This window comes from Equus caballus, chromosome 3, assembly GCF_041296265.1.
Source record: "Equus caballus isolate H_3958 breed thoroughbred chromosome 3, TB-T2T, whole genome shotgun sequence".
Classification (NCBI taxonomy): Eukaryota; Metazoa; Chordata; class Mammalia; order Perissodactyla; family Equidae; genus Equus; species Equus caballus.
This window is the reverse complement of record NC_091686.1, coordinates 113,818,473-113,836,506: the sequence shown is the minus strand read 5'-3', so window position 1 is coordinate 113,836,506 and position 18,034 is coordinate 113,818,473. Positions and strand designations below refer to the sequence as shown.

The window sequence follows — 18,034 nt, the reverse complement described above, 5'->3', positions numbered from 1 at the left end:
GCAGCACTCATTTCAGTTTATGTCATCTGAAAGTCTATCGCTCACTCTTCTCCTTAGGTTCCGCCTGGCTTCCCTTCTGCAGAAGAAGCCTATAACTTCTTTACATTCAACTTTGATCCTGAACCAGAGGAATCAGAGGAAAAACCGAAAGCAAAAAATAGAGATGGAGCTAATCAAGAGGAGGGGGAGGGAGAGGAAGAAGAAGCACCTGTGCCCGAAGGAATAGACAAAACGGTATTACCATTATGATGGTAATGAAGAGAGGGGTGATGAAGTTAATGACGATGAGGACAATGATGATGACAATGACGATGATGATGATGACATCCTAGCCAGGAAGAAAGTGACTGAGGACAAACCTGCCACCACCACCTGAAACAGCTCATCCATGTTTAGCTGAAAGCAATAGGTGTCCTAGGTTCACTTTCCTCTCTGTAGCCTTTGATGTCGCTCCACAATTTGGGTAGTAAGGGCCTTGATTAAATCTGTCCGTCTTTCTCTTGTGGGGGAAAAAAAAGCAGAACAATGTGGTTTGCAGATTTTTCTTGCTACACTGCACACAATGATTAGTATTCATTTCATATGGAAAATGTTTGCCTCTCCAAGGCAAATGAAACCTTGCTCTCTCTCTCCCCACAAGCTTACAGGCAAGCAGCTTTCTGTATCCCAGACCACATCCAAGCTATAACTCAGATTCCGTAATTGTGGGTGGTACGTGTGAGATAAAAGAAAATACACCATTAAAAAAATGGGAAAAGAACTGGAATACATCTCTCTCCAAAGAAGACATACAAATGGCCAATAAGTAAATGAAAAGATGCTTAACATCACTAATCATTAGGGAAATGCAAATCAAAACCACAATGAGATACCAGTTTACACAAACTAGAATGGCTGTTAAAACACACACACAGAAAATAACAAGTGCTGGTAAAGATATGGAGAAACTAGACCCCTGTGCAATGCCAATAGCAATGGAAAGTGGTGCAGCTGCTGTAAAAAACAGTCTAGTGGTTCCTCCAAAATTTAAACATAGAACTACCATATGATCCGCCAATCCCACTTCTGGGTGTGTATCCAAAACAACTGAAAGGAGGCACTCAAACAGATACTTGTCCAACTCATGTTGATAGACGCATTACTCACAATAGCCAAAAGGTGGAAGGAATCATCTGTCCACAAACAGGTGAATGGACAAAGGTATGGACATACACACAACAGAATATTATCCAGCATCAGAAAGAAATTAAATTATGACAGACGCTACAACATGGATGAAATTTTCCAAATTCTTTCAATAAAGGTCGAAAAATAAGCATCCTCCAAGGAGGCCAGAATTGTTGAAATTTCAATTGTTTTGCTTAGCACATCTCTTCTGACTTGAGCCCATTGCAATTCTGACATTTTCCAAGTATGTGGAATAGTGAAAAACAAGGAAAATCCACTTGTAAAGTATGAAAGGTATGCAGTTTTATGCCTTCATTTAAAAAGAGACAAACAAAAGGAAAAGGTAACTTTATTGTAGGATATGATGTTTGAAGAGTTTAATATTGTTATTTTTCTTAGTAAACTAATAATCTTAGCATGATTTTTTCTGTTATTTTTTAATGTAATGCAGGATGAGGAAGAGTTGCTGGATGATAAAGATGCCGTGGATTTCCTATTGGGCTTGGATCGTGGGGCGGAAGATATTGTGGCTGTCAGACCTGCAGATTATGAAAGTGTCCACATTCGGCTGCAGAAGGAAAAAGAACTCCTGTTCATACCTAGCAGGAGGACAGGTGCTTGCTCTTTTTATCTTCCTGCTCAGTAGGGCGTTCATTTTCCTTCTAATGAAATATGGCTGGTGTCTAAGGATGCCCGATTTCCATAACCGATCCCAATTTGTAATCTGATTTAATAATCAAGAAATATCTTCAGATAAAAAAAATATAGAACACAGAAAAATATCCATTCAACAAACACTTATTGATAGAATAAGTGAAGAAATATCAGGATGCTGTGGTGGTCCCTTCATCAAATCAATGACCAGTTCTGGAGGCAGAGAGTATGTGAAACTCTGAGATTCAGGCTGTGAAAAGGAAAAACTCTCTGTTTCGTCCTCCACTCACACTCAACAGGTCTAGAACACGTCCATGACCAGATGTGGGGTTTTTTTCCCACACCAACCAATTCTCCAACACCAACTGGGTGTGCTACAATTCAATTCTGACCTATCTACCAGGGGTTAGTGCAGAACCCACAAATGAAGGGCTCAGTCCCACAAGACTGCCCTCTACGTCAGATGCCAATTCCAAGTCGTGGGTCTCCAGGTTACCCACACTACTATTCGACTTTGCTATAAATCAGAGGTTCCCATGACTCCCTCTTCAGTTTCAATAATTTGTTATAACATTGCATAGAACTCAGGGAAACACTTATATTTCCTGGTTTATTATATAATTTAGGACACAACAGAGGACACAGATGAAGAGATACATAAGGCAAGGTATGTGGGAAGGGGTACAGAGCTTCCATGCCCTCTCCAGGCGTGCCACCCTTCCAGCACCTCCACATGTTCACCAACTAGGAAGCTCTCCAAACCCCTTCAGTTAGGGTTTTTATGGAGGCTTCATTAGTAGGTCTGGTTAATTAAATCATTGCCACTGGTGATTAATTCAATCTCCAGTCCCTCTCCTCTCCCAGTAGTAGGGGTGGGGGAGGGGGTGGCTGAAAGTCCCACCCTTTACTCCCATGTTGGTTCCCTGCCTACCAGCACCCATCCTGAGACTACTCAGGAGACCCAGCCACCACTTATCTCATCAGCACGAGAGTTGTGCCAGGAGGCGGGCTGGTGGAGGGGAAGTGGCCAGGGCCCTGGAGCCAGCACCATTTGGTTCACTCCGGGTGACTGCTCCTTGCTTCCCTTCTGCTCTGGGTTTCCCTCTGCTCTTTTTTCCCCCTGGTATTTCCTTTCCTCCCGAGAGTGCCTGAGGGAGCTCCCCAGTTCTAATAGTGCACACTTAAAATGGCTGGGCAGCCTGAGTCCTGCAGGAGCCCCTCGGGCTGGGAGGGGTCTGCCCTTACTTTACTTGGAAGTTGGATCTGTTTTCATTTCTCATGTTCCAATTAAATGCTGAGCCCAGGATAAATTATTGTTTCATTTTGATAGGTCATTTTGAATCATGTCTTTGCAAAGTATTGGAATTTGTTGGACATCCCAAGTTTCCTTTTAGAGTAGGTTGCTGGCAAAAGTGTGCAAAGGTTATAACTTTGCCCTAACAATAGTAATAATAATAGTGAATGCATTCTGTGCACTTACTCCACCAGGAGCTTCTTTAAGCACTTGTTGTGTATTAACTAACGTGGCCCTGCACCAGGGTTGGAGAGGTGTTCTTTTCCATGCCCATTTTACAGATGAAGAAGTAGAAGCACAGAGGAGTCAGGGGACTGGCCCAAGACCATGAAGCTAGTCAAGTGAGGGGGCAGGTTTCTGACCTAGGTGGGCTGCTCCAGAGGCCACCCACCTGGCACAACACATCCTGATGCTTCTTGGCGGTACGGAGAAATGCATTTGCAGCAGCCTCGGCCAAGGAGCAGCTTTGTCACCTGTATTTTTGCTCAGAGGACTCACGTTAGGCCTCTCCCTGGAGTCCACCTGGGTTGCAGATGGAGGTCAGATGCCTGAGGGCTGGCTCAGACAGGTTGGAAATTAAGCGTTGGTAGGGGCCTGGAAGAGGCTGAGGGAAACTTGGTTGCACTGCGCCTGCTCTGAGCAGGGAATCAGAGTGTGACCCATCTTCCATCCTGCTCTGATCAAGAAGGAAGGGCCCTGTGAGGAGCTGACCCCATGGCCAAGCAAACAGGAGTTGGGGAGTCACACAGACCCAGCTCCTCCTTCATGAGGAATGACCTTGAGCGAGTTCCTCTATTCTCAGGTGCCTCACCTGAAGACAGGAGGAATGAAACTGTCCTATAAGATGAGCCTGGGCATTTATTTTGATTTGGAGCATTGAGGAAATAATATGAGAGAAGCACCTATGTTGCAACCAGCACATAGCAGGGGATCAAAAAGAACAACTTCTGTGACTGTCGCTGCTGCTCTTGTTACTGTTTAGAGAGTGGCTTCCACAGTAGAGTGCATGCACCCCAGGCATGTAGAAAGAAAACATCACAACTGCTACTGACATTTGTTTTCAGTCTCATCCTTTCCTAATGTAATTTCATACGTACAATACTGCATACACAATAAGTAAAAATCCATATATTGAGGGAGTGCCCAAAAATGTTCTGATGAAATTTAAAGACCGCTGGATTAGGGCTGGACTAATGACCAGACATGTGAGTGGAGGGGAGGGGAACAGAAATAGGATCAAAACTATAGTTGCCCCGTTTTGGCCAAGGACTTGGAGATAGGTTTTTCTGGGAATACTGGCAATAGTTGTTTTTGGTAGATGCATGGGAGATGCAGAGTGTCCAAATGGCCGCACACAGGAAAGTCAGCAGATGCTGGAATCTGGTGTGCTTTAGAGTGAGGTAATTATGAAACTAAAACAGTCTCGGCCTTTAATCGTTAATCATCCTGACCCTCACAGGTCAGCATCCACCGACCCCCCCACCCTCTCCTCCCACGTGCTCTGCCACAGCAGGCCTAGTGGTCCTTTTGGAACTGAAAGTCTGCTCTGGGCACTCCCAGGGGCAGAGCCCTCAGTGGCCCCACCCGCCTGAACAGAACCCAAGCTCCTGTGTGGCCTGCAAGGCTCCTTGCTCTCCCTCTTGCCCTTCGCTCCCTCATCTCCAGCACTGCCCCTGCTCACTACACCACAGTGTTCTGGATGTTTCTCTGCTTCCCACACACGCCTACTCCTTACTGCATGCTATTCCCTTGGGCAGATACACTTACTTATCCCATCAGCGGCTCCTCTCTCCTCAACCTTCAGGCCCCAGAGCAGATGCTTTACCCCAGGAGAAACACCTTTCTTCACAGCCCTATCTCAGGTTTATCCCCTGCCGCCCTCGGTTACTCTCTTCTGTGGATTTTCCTCAGCGCACTTGTCACTCTCTGAAAGGATCTTGTTCAGACTTTTATTTCCCGCTGCTGCCTGATGTTCCCATGACTCCTAAGTGCCTGGCACGGAGAGGCTCCCAGAAAGATTTGTTCTATGAATGAATCAGAGTGAGGGCATAAAGAGGTCCTGCCCAAGGTTACTCAAATAAGCTTTTTAAATTAAAAAGCCTTTCCTCATACTTCAGCTCCCGTAGTTCTCCCAAGAACCCAGTGAAGTAGATGTTATCATCGCGTTTGTCAGGAAAGAGTTCCAAGAAGTGCCTGGCCCAACTCATTCTGCTAATGAGCAATCCAGCTGCCCTGGGGTTAGGCTGTCTCAGTCCCCAGAGTATACCACACTGATGAGTCCGGTATTGCATTATTTAGGTGTCATCCTTGAATACGTGATTTTACAACATGATACTGCAAGTAAACACATCCATCTTTTCCTTGGCTCTGCTTCTAGAAATTGATTTGGAAAGTGTGCAGTTTCTAAGAATATAAATGAAATCTCCGGTGGTTGTTTTAATTCACCAAATTGCAGTTTGAAATGTTTAGGTTGGCATTAATGCTGCTTGTATTTATTTATGAACTATCCAGTGCCTACGTATAAAAAGCTTCCTGAGAACGTGCAGCCCAGATTCCTGGAAGACGAAGGCCTTTACATCGGGGCAAGACTGGAGGTGCCGCGCACCAATCAGAACATCATGGAGAACAGACTGCTGATGCAGGAGCCTGTAAGCGCACAGCCCCTGCTCCCAAGTGGAGCCCCGGAGCAACTCAGAGAGGTTATTTTTCCTGACGGGGCAGTCACGGCACCATTGAACTCATTTCCTCTTGAGGGTGTCTACAGATAGTGGTTCATTGTCTTTTTTTCATTTGTGTCTCAATACGCTTAATGATCCTCAAATAACACAACCTCTCCACTGCTCAAAATCCATCTTCTGCTGGCTGGATTCAGGCTTCTACTGCCAAATCCAATGTTGGAAGCCTTTTCCCATTCACAGAAATGTGTAATTGTCCAAAGATAAAATGTCCTCAATTGTTTTTCTCCTGGTTTTTTGTTTTCTGTTTTTTAGGAAGATTAGCCCTGAGCTAACATCCACCACCAATCCTCCTCTTTTTGCTGAGGAAGATTGGCCCTGAGCTAACATCTGTGCCCATCTTCCTCTATTTATATGTGGGACACCTGCCACAGCATGGCTTGATAAGCAGTGCATAGGTCCGCACCCAGGATCCGGACCAGTGAACCCCTGGCTGCCAAAGCAGAGCATGTGAACTTAACTGCTACACCACCGGGCCAGCCCCTGGGGGGGGGGGGTTCCCTTAAGTTTTTAATGAATAGAAAATAAATTTTTTCTTAGGCACTTACTTAGGCTTTTTCTTAAGTTTTTTTCTGGGGGTGGGCGGTAAGGACTATATCTTAAATTAATTGTGGGGGGCATTAGTGGTGACTCAATTTCTGATGGATACAGAGACTAAAAGATTTATGGGGCAGAGGAGAAGGTGCATGAAAAGTGTACGTTGACACAGAATTTCCCTGCAAATGCTGTTTATTTTATAAACTATTTTCTGTCCGATTAGAAGGAAATGTTGTCCTTCCCTCTGCTTGATCCGCAGGGGAGAAGGTGGTTCGGAGATGATGGCAGAATCCTGGCACTGCCAAACCCCATCAAGCCCTTTCCTTCAAGACCACTAGTGTTGTCACAAGAGCAAGACATCAAGGCAGAACTTGAAACATTGTATAAAAAGGTAAGCCCCCCATTGTTTTCCCCCTGAGGAAGATTCGCCCTGAGCTAACCTCTGTGCCAATCTTCCTCTGTTTTGTATGTGGGTTGCCACCACAGCATGGCCACTGGTGAGTGGTGTAGGTCTGTGCCTGGGAACCAAACCTGGGCGGCTACGGTGGAGTACACTGAACTTAACCAGCAGGTCATGAGGCCAGCCTCAGGAACTGCCTCCCATTTTTTTTTTTTTTTTGGAGGAAGATTAGCCCTGAGCTAACATCCACTGTCAATCCTCCTCTTTTTGCTGAGGAAGGTTGGCCCCTGAGCTAACTTTATATGTGGGACGCCTACCACAGCATGGCCTGATAAGTGGTGAGTAGATTCGCACCTGGAATCTGAACCAGCAAACCCCGGGCCACTGAAGCGGAACGCACAAACTTAACCACTGTGCCACCAGGCCAGCCCCACCCCCCATTTTTAATACTTGAATTTGCTTAAAAGTGCTTTCCTTTTTGGATAGCTTGGGGTACTGAGTTTGTAACATTCTACTTTGATTTGGTTTTTTTTTAATTCACTATCTTACGCATAAAGAACAAACAGCAAGTATACTGTATAAGAGCGAGTCTGCTGCGCTCACCTGAGCCCTTCTTAAACGAGGACTGAGTTCCCAGGTAGGAGTGGCTCAGTCAGCACCTTTGTTCGCACCCCCAGGTCAGCTGCCCTTAGTTTCCTTCTTTTCTCTCTATCCTCTCACATATGCTGCAGGATTATTTCCTGCTCGTTGTCTCTTTATTATATACCTGGAGATTTTCCATCCTTGCAAATCCCTTTTACTGTGTTTTCCTAAGCTCTGGTACCACACTGCCTGACTGGAGTCCTGGCTCTACCGCTCATTGGGCAAACCTGGCCCTCCATCTCTTGGTGCCACAATTTCTTCATCTGTAAAACGGGCTTAATGATAGTATCCACTTCCTAGGACTGTGGTGCAGATTGGTTGAGATAATACATATAAGTGCTTAGAACAGAGCTCAGGAAGTGCTGGCTACTCTTAGCCAGAGTTGCCAGCCTTTGTGTTTAATTATATTTCTCTTGCTTTCCTGAAGTGCTGAGCAAGGAGCACCTTCTTCGGAAACCCATGTAACTTTATATCTGTAACATTTCAACACAGATAGAGTAAAATAGAACATGCGGATATAATGATCATTCTAGAAAACAGGATGATGAGCAGAAAAGACACAGGTGCAAGTCAGAAAATCAGAGCAGAGTCAGGATGTCTTACTAACTAGTTTGTGGCTTTGGGCAGGTCCCATTACCTTTCTGGACCTGTTTCCTTAATTGAAAAATGGGAATAATAATAATCTTCTCCACCTCATAGGATCATTGTGAATATTAAGATGATGTATGGTATGCCCTTTTTTTAAATTGTGAGTTTCTATAAAATATTGTTATTACAGACAAGCATTACTGAGTGTCTACATTGTGCAGAAATGTGATCCTGGAAGTAGAGTTACAAAAAAGCATAAACCTAAGTCCCACTTCCTGAGGAATTTATCATCTATTTGCTTATACGACAAAGATACATGACATAATTAATGATCAAGACAGTGTCAAGTTATGCATGTATCTAATAATCCATCAGTCCATCTCTTCATCCATCTATCCATTTCAGCATGAAACACTGATATAATGAAGCACTAAATTATGGGTTAAAATTAGAAAATAGAAGAGTAATTACTATGGAGAGTAGGTTATTGAGGGAGCCAATTAATCTCATCTCTCCCTTTAGAAGTTCTGAACTAACTGAGAAATGCACAGGAATTAGAGAGAGATGCAGATACCAGCTGCACTAAAGGGGAAACTGGATGGCAGAATGCCACTGGAACCCAAGACCGGATGGGCTTCCTGCTCCATCTCCCGTGAAGTATGTTCCCCGTCTAGACAGAGATGGGCAGCTAGAGAACTGCCCGGTGAGTTCCTCACACATAGAGCTGAGGAGAACACACAGGGCCAGTGAGCAGGCTCTCCAGGAGAAAGCTAAGAAGGGACAGCCAGAGGCCACCTGGTACCAGCAGGGAACCTGGACCGATGGATTTTGTGCTCCAGCTGACTCTGCAATCAGCCACATTCTTTCTTCTCTCCTGGGAATGAACCAGTAGGGATGCGAGATTAGAGAGAGAGGCCCAGAGAGTGTCTTCCCAGTACTTTTGAGAGGAGCAGAAATAGGAAAGTAGAGAGAATAGTTTCGCTAAGATGGGCTGGTGGTCCAGCATCACAGCGCAGAAGGAGATAGAGAAAGGAGAAATCCAAGGGGCTGAAGTCTTCCAAGGTCATTCCTTAGAGGGTCAGGCTCTGAGCGTAGCAAAGCCTGAAGAATGTATTACAGTGCATCAGAAAAACGCAGCCGGCCCAGTGGCGGAGTGGGTAAGTTCCTCCGCTCCACTTCGGCAGCCCAGGGTTTCGCGGGTTCAGATCCTGGGCGCGGACATGGCACTGCTCGTCAGGCCATGCTGAGGCAGCATCCCACATAGCACAACCAGAGAACCTAGAACTGAAGTATACAACTATGTACTAGGGGCCTTTGGGGAGAAGAATAAAAAATTTTAAAAAAGAAAACAAAGCAGCAGAAGGATTTAAATTTGAGGGAGGAGCTATTGTACCTTTTCTCTGTTTCTCCACAGCAGGTTACCTGTTAAGTTTCCTGTTGACATGGATACCTCAGTCTTTTTTTTAAACATGGTTGTGGAACATTTCAGTGATTCAAAACACAGCGCATTTCTTCCAGAATTAATATTTTTATAATTTTATTTATTTACTTTTACCTTTTCTACATGTATTCAGGTTGGTCTGATGCCAAAACCCATGTTTTCCCCTCTGTTCTATGTAATAGGCTTGCCTTTAAGAAACAATTTTAAATGCCGATGGCCTATGTTTTCAGTCTTATGTCTAAACATACCTTCCCTCTAGGACTTTTCACATGATGCAGGAGCAGAGAAATAAATAGGCAGCGATTGTTTATTCATAGGTTGTTAGTCCATCTTCTTTCTCCCTCCCCCACTACCCTGAGAGAGACTCAAGGGCAAGGAGTTTTATTCTTCTTCTAAACCTAGCACTTAGCAGGAAGCCTGGCACATAGTGACACCTCAATGAAAGTGTGAATTGAATATCGTTAAAATGATTTAGCTGAGCTCAATGTATCTAAAAGAAATTTCTGCTTTTCTACTCTCCTCGGCTATCTCTCTTGCAGAACAGTAGCTTTCCTAGGACCCAGCTTAATCCTATCATTCACGATTAAGGATTCAGGATGATGAAAACCAAGTCAGCATTCTAGATGAGGAGTTGGCAATTCCTTGGGTCCTTAATGGGGTTTTGATGAATTTATGCCTCAGAGCTCTCAGGTCTGATGCTAACCCAGCTGGATTGACCAAACCCATCCCCCATTAGAGTCAAGCCCGGTTGTTCTTTGGTTAGAAATACTAGACTGTCAACTCAAATGATGGATTGTATGTCCTCCCATTAGATGATTTAAGAGTTTTATTTGGAAGAGAGTTGGTATTCAGCCCTACTTTTTTGAACATCTTTCTTAATTACAGAGGAAAAAAGTAGTTTTTAGAAGTGAAATATTCTGCTCTTCCTAAATTGAGATCCTTTTTTAGAGACTATTAAAAACAGAGAAATGCAAAAAGAGATTGTGCGAAGAACAAAGTTAAACCTGAAATGAGAAAGATGAATGCAATTTAATACATCTTAAGAAGGAACTAATCTAAAAATAAAATATAAAAATGCCAAATGGGACATTGCAGGTAAAACATAAACAATATAAATGTAGTCTGCCTAATCACGATAGCGAAGTGGGGTTGGGGTTGTTGAAAGGAGCCCAGACAGCCTCCTTTCCCCTGCCTCCCATCCTCCCTCCGTCCCTCCTTCCTTCCCCCTCCCATCTTCCCGCCCTCCCTTCCTTCCCCCTTTCTTCCTTTCCTCCTACCTTCCTTCTTTTCTTTTTTAGTCTTTTCATCCTTAACTGAAAGTCTACTATACTCTTAGTTGTGCTGAACTCTGGGAATACAGAGGTAGTAACATTCAAACTTGGCCTTTGAGAGACTTTGTGCCTAGTGTGGGGAGAGGGGAATGTCAACAAGTGTTAAAGACATGGATTAGCATTCCCAGGAGGCATATATGTAGGAGCCTCCTCTTTTTCAAAACTGCACACCAATTTGAGAAATTTATCATGATTCCAACCTCCTTGTTAATTACTACTTGATAAAATGATCACTTTCCCCTTCCACTATTCTCATCAATTTTTCACAGAAGCATCGGTCACCTACTATGTTATAAGCACTGCATGAGTCAGCACTCTTTGGGTTGTAAATGACAGAAATCCAAGGCAAACTAGCTTAAGCAAAGAGAGAACTTGGTAGCTCACAAAACTGGGAAAGATATGGAGATAAATCGTAAAACTGAAGGAGGGGCTTTAAGAACCAGGGCCTCAGGGGCTGGGAACAAGGACTTGTTCCTGGGGACAAGGGCTGGGAGCTGGTCTCTCTCCACCTCTCTTTTCTCTGGTCCTCTTGAATGTTGACTGGCCTTAGTCTCTCTTACTGCAGGCGAGCCAGAATTCTCTGTGTTAGGGGACGCGACCCTTGATAAGTTTAGCAACCCCAGAGGAAAGGGGTCACATTTTCCATCAAAGTTCACATTATTAATACCAAGGACAAACTGGTCAATTGTAAGTTGGACATATGCTCACCTACCTCAGGTCCTGGAGACACGCCTACAAGATGGAAAATGAGAAAGCTTCCCAGGGAAGACCAGAACAGCAGCTATAGAATCTACTACAGACTCTGGGCTGGATTCAGGCTCTGTTGCTATTACTTTCCCAGGGCAAATACAGAAACCTGTATTTAATCCCAACAATAATTATTCTTTTTCTGTACAACTTTTGAGTTTTTTTCTCCATTGGCATGCATCTCTGTACATGCTAAGAACATCAGCAGATAATCCAGACACATCACCTCTGATAGTTTTGGTTTTTGGTTTCAATTGAAGACTGAAAAACCAAATCAATTTCAAAACTGAAATCATATACCCTATAAATATTATTTATTCTTAGGGGAAATTGTTGCTACTGTTTTTGTAATAGTTCTCAGTATATAACAAAGGAAAGCAGATATAACAAAAACAAGGAATTAAGGCTCTTTTTCCCTAATAGGAAGAGAGTTTGGGTCTTTTAAGCAGTCTAGCCCAATGACTACCAGGAGTCTTTTTTTTACTTGGTTGAGCTGAGCTTAAGCAGAGATCCCCAGCAACCATGTGACCATGGGTTAATGCAGATTTGAGGAAGGAGACACAAAGAACAGGTGACCTGGGTAACATTACAAGTAAATAGAACCGTGCTACCAATGTTACTTACTCAGACCGAGAAGAGTACAAGATGGAACCTGAGAGCCACACCCTAAGCGATGTCATAACCCTGGAAGCCCCTGGTAAGAGGAAAGGCAAGGCAAGAACCAGCAGGAGCAAAGCCATTAGAGAAGAATTTTCCACTAAGTCTGCAGATTGACATTAGTTGTACATGTCTTTGTGAGATGGAAATTTCTTAATTAATCCAGTTAGCCTGGGTGATCATAAGACAAATAGAGGCCACATGCAGATTAAAAACTGCTTATAGGGAGGAAGGTTATAATTGAATACTTTTACCCAAATGAAAGGGGGAAGAAATGGGCCTCCATCATTTTAGTCTGAAGTATAAGGATATTAATGATCAGAACTAGGACTTTCATAATGCACAAAATATCAATGGCATATGATCCCTGTTGGGGTGGTCTTTCCTCCCTATAAATCCAAATGGAGATTCAATTCAGCATATTTCGGAAGGTACTAAGATATAGTCAATCCATTCCTGTTCAACCCTACCATATTTGTAAACCCATCCCAGTTTTACAAGGACTTTTTTAAAAACAAAATTCTGTAGGTCTTCTCATCAAAGACAGACTGAAGGTTATTTATAGGAGAAAATTTATTTTATTAAAAAAAATGTAGGATACACTGTATTGGAGTCCTACAGGAAATCACAAATCCTAAATATATATTAATAGTCTACTAATCTGGGGGAAAAACTATGAAATTGAATGCCTAAAAAGAAAGAACTCATATATTCTTATTTGTGAATACCAGTACAAAGCAGACAACACAACACAATGACACATTTACTAGTAAATGAAGACTCATATGTATATGTTTTGCTGTAAATGCAAATATTGGTGCTATTTCAATGACTACAGTAACCGAAAAGCAGATAACACTATATAACAAATGTGAATACATTTCTGTACATATATACATGCATACGTGTATTCACACTCTCCCACGCACACACACAATCTGGACCTCCTTTCTCTGTTGTTAGTCTGATAAGGGAGAATGTTAGAATTTTATAATCTAGGATTCTACCTCTGGAATTCCCTCCTCTGCATTTCCATCCCTCCCTCTGCACATCCCAAGCTTTATCCCTTCCACCTTATGTTATAAAGATCAGATCCCTGTTTTCCCCTCTAAATCTATTGCTGCTTGAAGACTGGCCCCACTGCATTGTAGATGCCCATTCAACTCTGTGGAATAAATGAGGTGACATATGTGAAGTGCTTTATATAATGCCTCGTGATCTACAAAATGCCAACTGGATCTTTTTCCTCAGCCTCCCATTTCTACAGATGAAGAAATAGAAGCACAGACATGTGTAGTGACTTGCCTAAGTTTCCAGAGCAAGCTAGAGAGAGAGCCAGAGTTAGGATCCAAGACTTCTGGCCCCAGTTCAGCATCTTTACATGATAACATGTAGAAGAATTAAATGAAGAGATTACTGAACACGTCACCCACAATTTATGAAAGATAGAAGCTTCAATTCTGACTAGAGTATCTTCAGCTTCCATTTAACTTCATACATTGTAAATAATACATTTTTGCCACATAATCTTTTATTATCATTTTTCAGATAATATAAATAGCTTCCAAAAGCTCCCCTCTGCAAGAAGGGAGGATTGATGGAGTGATGGGTCTCAAAGCCCACATCCTGACTACAGTCCGTGACTATAATGAAAATGAAGACACAAAATCAAAAAGGTCTCCTCTCCACCTTGGAGCTCCCCAACTGCAAACGCTAGATTCCCATAAGAGCAGTAGTGATCAATGTAGAATATCTTGAAGATTTTGTGGAATGAAAACAGAGAGATTTATCTGATACACTGTACACCCAAGTGATCCAGGAAAGTCCCAACAGAAAAGTCCATTCCTGTTTTCTATACACCCAGCTGCTCCACCTCCCTCTTCCTCTGTTAGTTTGCAGACTGACTTCCTTCCTCCCAGGAAAACTAGGCGCCAGCGGGAAGCTTGGTTCAGCAAAAATGAGTCTCTGGCTGTTGTCTAGAAAATAAAACTTTCTCCACATAGAGAGCGTATTTGTGATCCATATAATGATCAGTTTGGACTAGAATCGATGCTTCTCTCATTAAAACGATTTCAACATCACCAGCTACAAAACTCAAGATTTCAAGAAACAGGATAACTTACATGACAAAGATTGGAACTACGACTTGGGAGAGAGAAAATTTAAAAGACATAGGAAAGCAACATGGAAATGATGTCTTTTCTCCCTCCTTGTCCTTCATTTTACTCTTCAAGAATTCAGGAAAGAGCAGACCCCTCAAAGCTCCAGGAAACAGGGAGTAGAACATCCTTCTCCTGGCTTGCCCGGGCAGGAGGCATTCTGCATCTGAATGTTTGACTGTTTTCCTGTTGCGCATGAGATCATTATCTAGTAAGTGCTCTGACCATGTTCCCCACACACTCTGCTCTCTTTGGCAGGCAGTAAAGTATGTCCACAGAAGTCAGCATATGATCGGATCTGGAGACCCTCCCGGAAATTTCCAACTGGACATTGATATTTCAGGGTTAATCTTTACTCATCACCCTTGTTTTAGCCGGGAGCATGTTTTGGCAGCCAAGTTGGCCCAATTATATGACCAGTACCTTGCAAGACGGCAGAGAAACAAGGCAAAATTTCTTACTGATAAGGTACACCCTTCTGTGCTTATCGTTGACAGGGTTGGTTTTTCTGACGAGCCCAAACCACAGCAGCCAGTGTTCATGTGCCTCTTTCACACGTTCCCTCTGTCTAGGATGTGTGATATGTTGTCTTACCTAGAGGCAAGAGGAAGGCTATGAAGATGTACATTTAACATGTGCAAATTCAATGGCACACACTTGGCTTAAAGAGAAAGATCTGTGCAGACAGTGCAAGTGATTTCACCACCAGGAGTGGGTATTAGATGGAAGATACGTGGCTGTGTCTTGCTTATGTGATCTCAGATGCTGAGACCATTCATGGCTTGAGACTCTCTCTGTCCTTAGAGACATTCTCATTTTTATATGTAATTTCCTATAACATGATACCTAAACACAAGTCAGTTGTTTCAATTAATGCTCAAAGAAATGGCTATTTGTTCTGGATTTATTTCCAATGTGATTCTATCCTGTAGAATTTTCACAACTAATTTTGACTATTGGCAATTTTAGTCTCATGCCGACTAAAACCTTACTGCCCAAATAAGAGATAATGCCACAATACCTCCTTTTATGAGTCTATAATTTTATGACCTCTTCATACCACAAGAACATCATTGTATATCCAGGACCCAGTAAGATCTGCTTTTAGTCTTCAAAGAAAATTTGTTTCTGAGGCACACACGTAAAAGCAACATTTGTCATAAGCAGCTCGATTATCTGGGCCACAGAACAAGGATAGAAATAAACCATTCTTTACTATTCCTTTTATTTTTTTTTTAAGAATAGAAGAAATAGCTGTCTGTCAAAGTTCACTTTGGTGAAAGTGTGGAGACAGCTAGATGCTTGAATGTTCATTCACAGGTTGCTGGCATCATTTTGCCCTGGAGAAGTGGGTGGGTCCAGGTAACTAACCTGCAGTAGGGACAAGAGTTTCTAACTCAAAACTTGTATCCATATCTTTTTAAGCTTCAAGCTCTAAGAAACGCTGTTCAGATGAGCCTTAATCCAGCAAAAACTCCTAAGTCTCTTGATACAACCCGAAGAGCCATCAATGAATATAAATCTGAAATTCGGTGAGTAAAGTCTGTAACTGTAACTACTGCTCTTTTTTTTTTGTCCTGTTAGATATGCTGTTGAGAGTTTATTTTCTCAGTTTTTCTGAATGCACCGAACCCCATGAAATTAAGCCAAATGAAATAATGAGACATGTCCATCATTTAACACCAAATTTGAAGTCCAATAAAAGAATGAGGATGTGGGGATAGGGTAACTCTCAGATTCTGTTGGTGTGAACAAATGCCAAAGCCACCACTCTAGAGATCAGCTTGGCCAATAGATGAGCAAAGTATTGCAAATACCCGTAAGCTGGGCCCCGGCAATTCGGCTTCAGATATGTGTACTCTAAGGGGCTACCTGCACATGTGCACGTGGAGACGTGGGCAAGGATTTCACGGCACCATGCGTAAAAGAAACTAGAAATAAACCCCTACCAGAATGGACACATCTGGTATAGTCTTACGCTGAATGTCTATACCACAGTTAAAATGACTGAATTAGACCTGTATGTATCAATATGGATAAAACAATGTTGAATGAAAAAAATTCAGGTGTAAGAGGATACTCGCTGTGTGAACAGTTCATGAAACCTAAAGAATACTTGGAACAATGCTCATTTGTTCTAGGAACACACATATGTGGTACATGCGGACGGAAAGGACACATGCAAGTTTCTTCCTCCAGAGATGGAGGGAAGGGAATGGAATGGGGGACATCTTCAAATCTAACTATAACATTTTATCAGAAAGAAAAACAAAACCCTGAGTAAACGTGACAAAATATTAACAAGCATCATATTATTTATTATATGTACTTTTCTATCTCTTGGAATTTTTCATAATTAAAATTCAAAAATTAAAACCCTGATCATTGCCAAACAATAAGGAAATAATTAACATAGAATGTGAACACCTTCTAGAGTCCCATCTCTCAGGGAAAATCATGGGTAAAACTTTTTGCTAGTTCTTCCATATGTATATAAACATTGTGTGTGTGTGTGTATAAACTCATACATACATACACAGATGTGTTTATGTGTATATACTTTATTTCTTTAAGGAATTACATTACACTGACCATCTTGCAACTTGCTTTTTTATGTAAAATGCATCTTAGACCTTTTCCTATCACAGCACCTCTGGGTCTATATCATTGTTTAAAGGCTGACATGATATAGGTCTTACATCCCCTATTGATAGGCATTTGTATTATTCTTATTTTTTACTATTTACACTATACTCTAACTAACATTCCTATATGTATGTATTTGTGTACTTGTGTGAGTATTTCCACAGAATAAATTCTTAGAATAGGAATTAAAAAGTCAAAAAGTTTAAATGATTTCTTTTCTTTTTCTTTTCTTTTTGCAATCTAGCCTTGAGTTATAAATTCTTCCAGCAAAGTGGAAATTAGTGATGTTTATATACCATAGTTATAAAAGTATGAAGAGTATGTTTTAAAATGAAAATTCTTATTTATGTTAAAAGAAAAATACATTGCAGCCTCCTTATGAAAGTAATTTTTGTTTTAGCATATGTTGGGTAAGAAAAAGTGACAAAAAGCTGTTCTGAATGCAATGATAGTTTTAAATGAAATTGTATTTATTAGTCAGTATTTGAAAAATGGTAGCAGAACCGTGTGTGGGACCTACAGACAGTGGACCCAGTGGACCCATGGATAGCAGACTCATGCAATCATTCTGTGGCCCCAGAAGATAAAAACCTCCAAGACTCAGCATTTCTGATCCAGTGAAAGAGTGGCCCTTAATCCTTTACTGATTTTTCTCTAGACAGTAAAACAAATTCTAAGCAGATGATCTGTTCCTGGATGTATCATCAAGTGGACCCATTCCCTTAAGCCCCCTGGGGGCTGCTGATCAGCTGCTCTCAAGCCCCCACCCCAGGCATCCATTGAGTCCTTATTGGCATAGCTAACCTCAGCCAGCACCATGCTAAGCGTTTTCCATCTTATTTTCCATCCATAGCATCATGACCCCGTTGCTTGTCCTCTGAACTGGAACCTGGCTATATAAGAAAGGAAACATGGATGTTCATGCAATATAGGGAAACACTGTTTTAACCCTCTCAACTGGATCTTTACCCTCAGACATGCTCAATCTTGAAGAAATGAAAATCCCATGACCCCAGATCCCCATCCAACTACCACT

The 18,034-nt window shown here is 42.2% G+C and overlaps 1 protein-coding gene across 31 annotated transcripts in view; it reads left to right on the top strand.

The window, feature by feature from the left end:
• Window positions 1-18,034, top strand: part of CC2D2A (coiled-coil and C2 domain containing 2A) — a 116,040-nt gene that overhangs the window by 35,267 nt on the left and 62,739 nt on the right. For 12 of the 31 annotated variants that reach the window (XM_070262651.1, XM_070262647.1, XM_070262650.1 and 9 more), the window contains 6 exons: window positions 58-234; window positions 1,619-1,781; window positions 5,627-5,763; window positions 6,647-6,778; window positions 14,611-14,820; window positions 15,778-15,884. In XM_070262651.1, the coding sequence (XP_070118752.1) occupies window positions 58-234; window positions 1,619-1,781; window positions 5,627-5,763; window positions 6,647-6,778; window positions 14,611-14,820; window positions 15,778-15,884 (926 nt within the window). Of the gene's footprint in view, window positions 1-57; window positions 1,511-1,618; window positions 1,782-5,626; window positions 5,764-6,646; window positions 6,779-14,610; window positions 14,821-15,777; window positions 15,885-18,034 lie in introns of all 31 variants that reach the window. The other 19 variants (XM_070262661.1, XM_070262655.1, XM_070262656.1 and 16 more) reach the window with 5 other exon arrangements.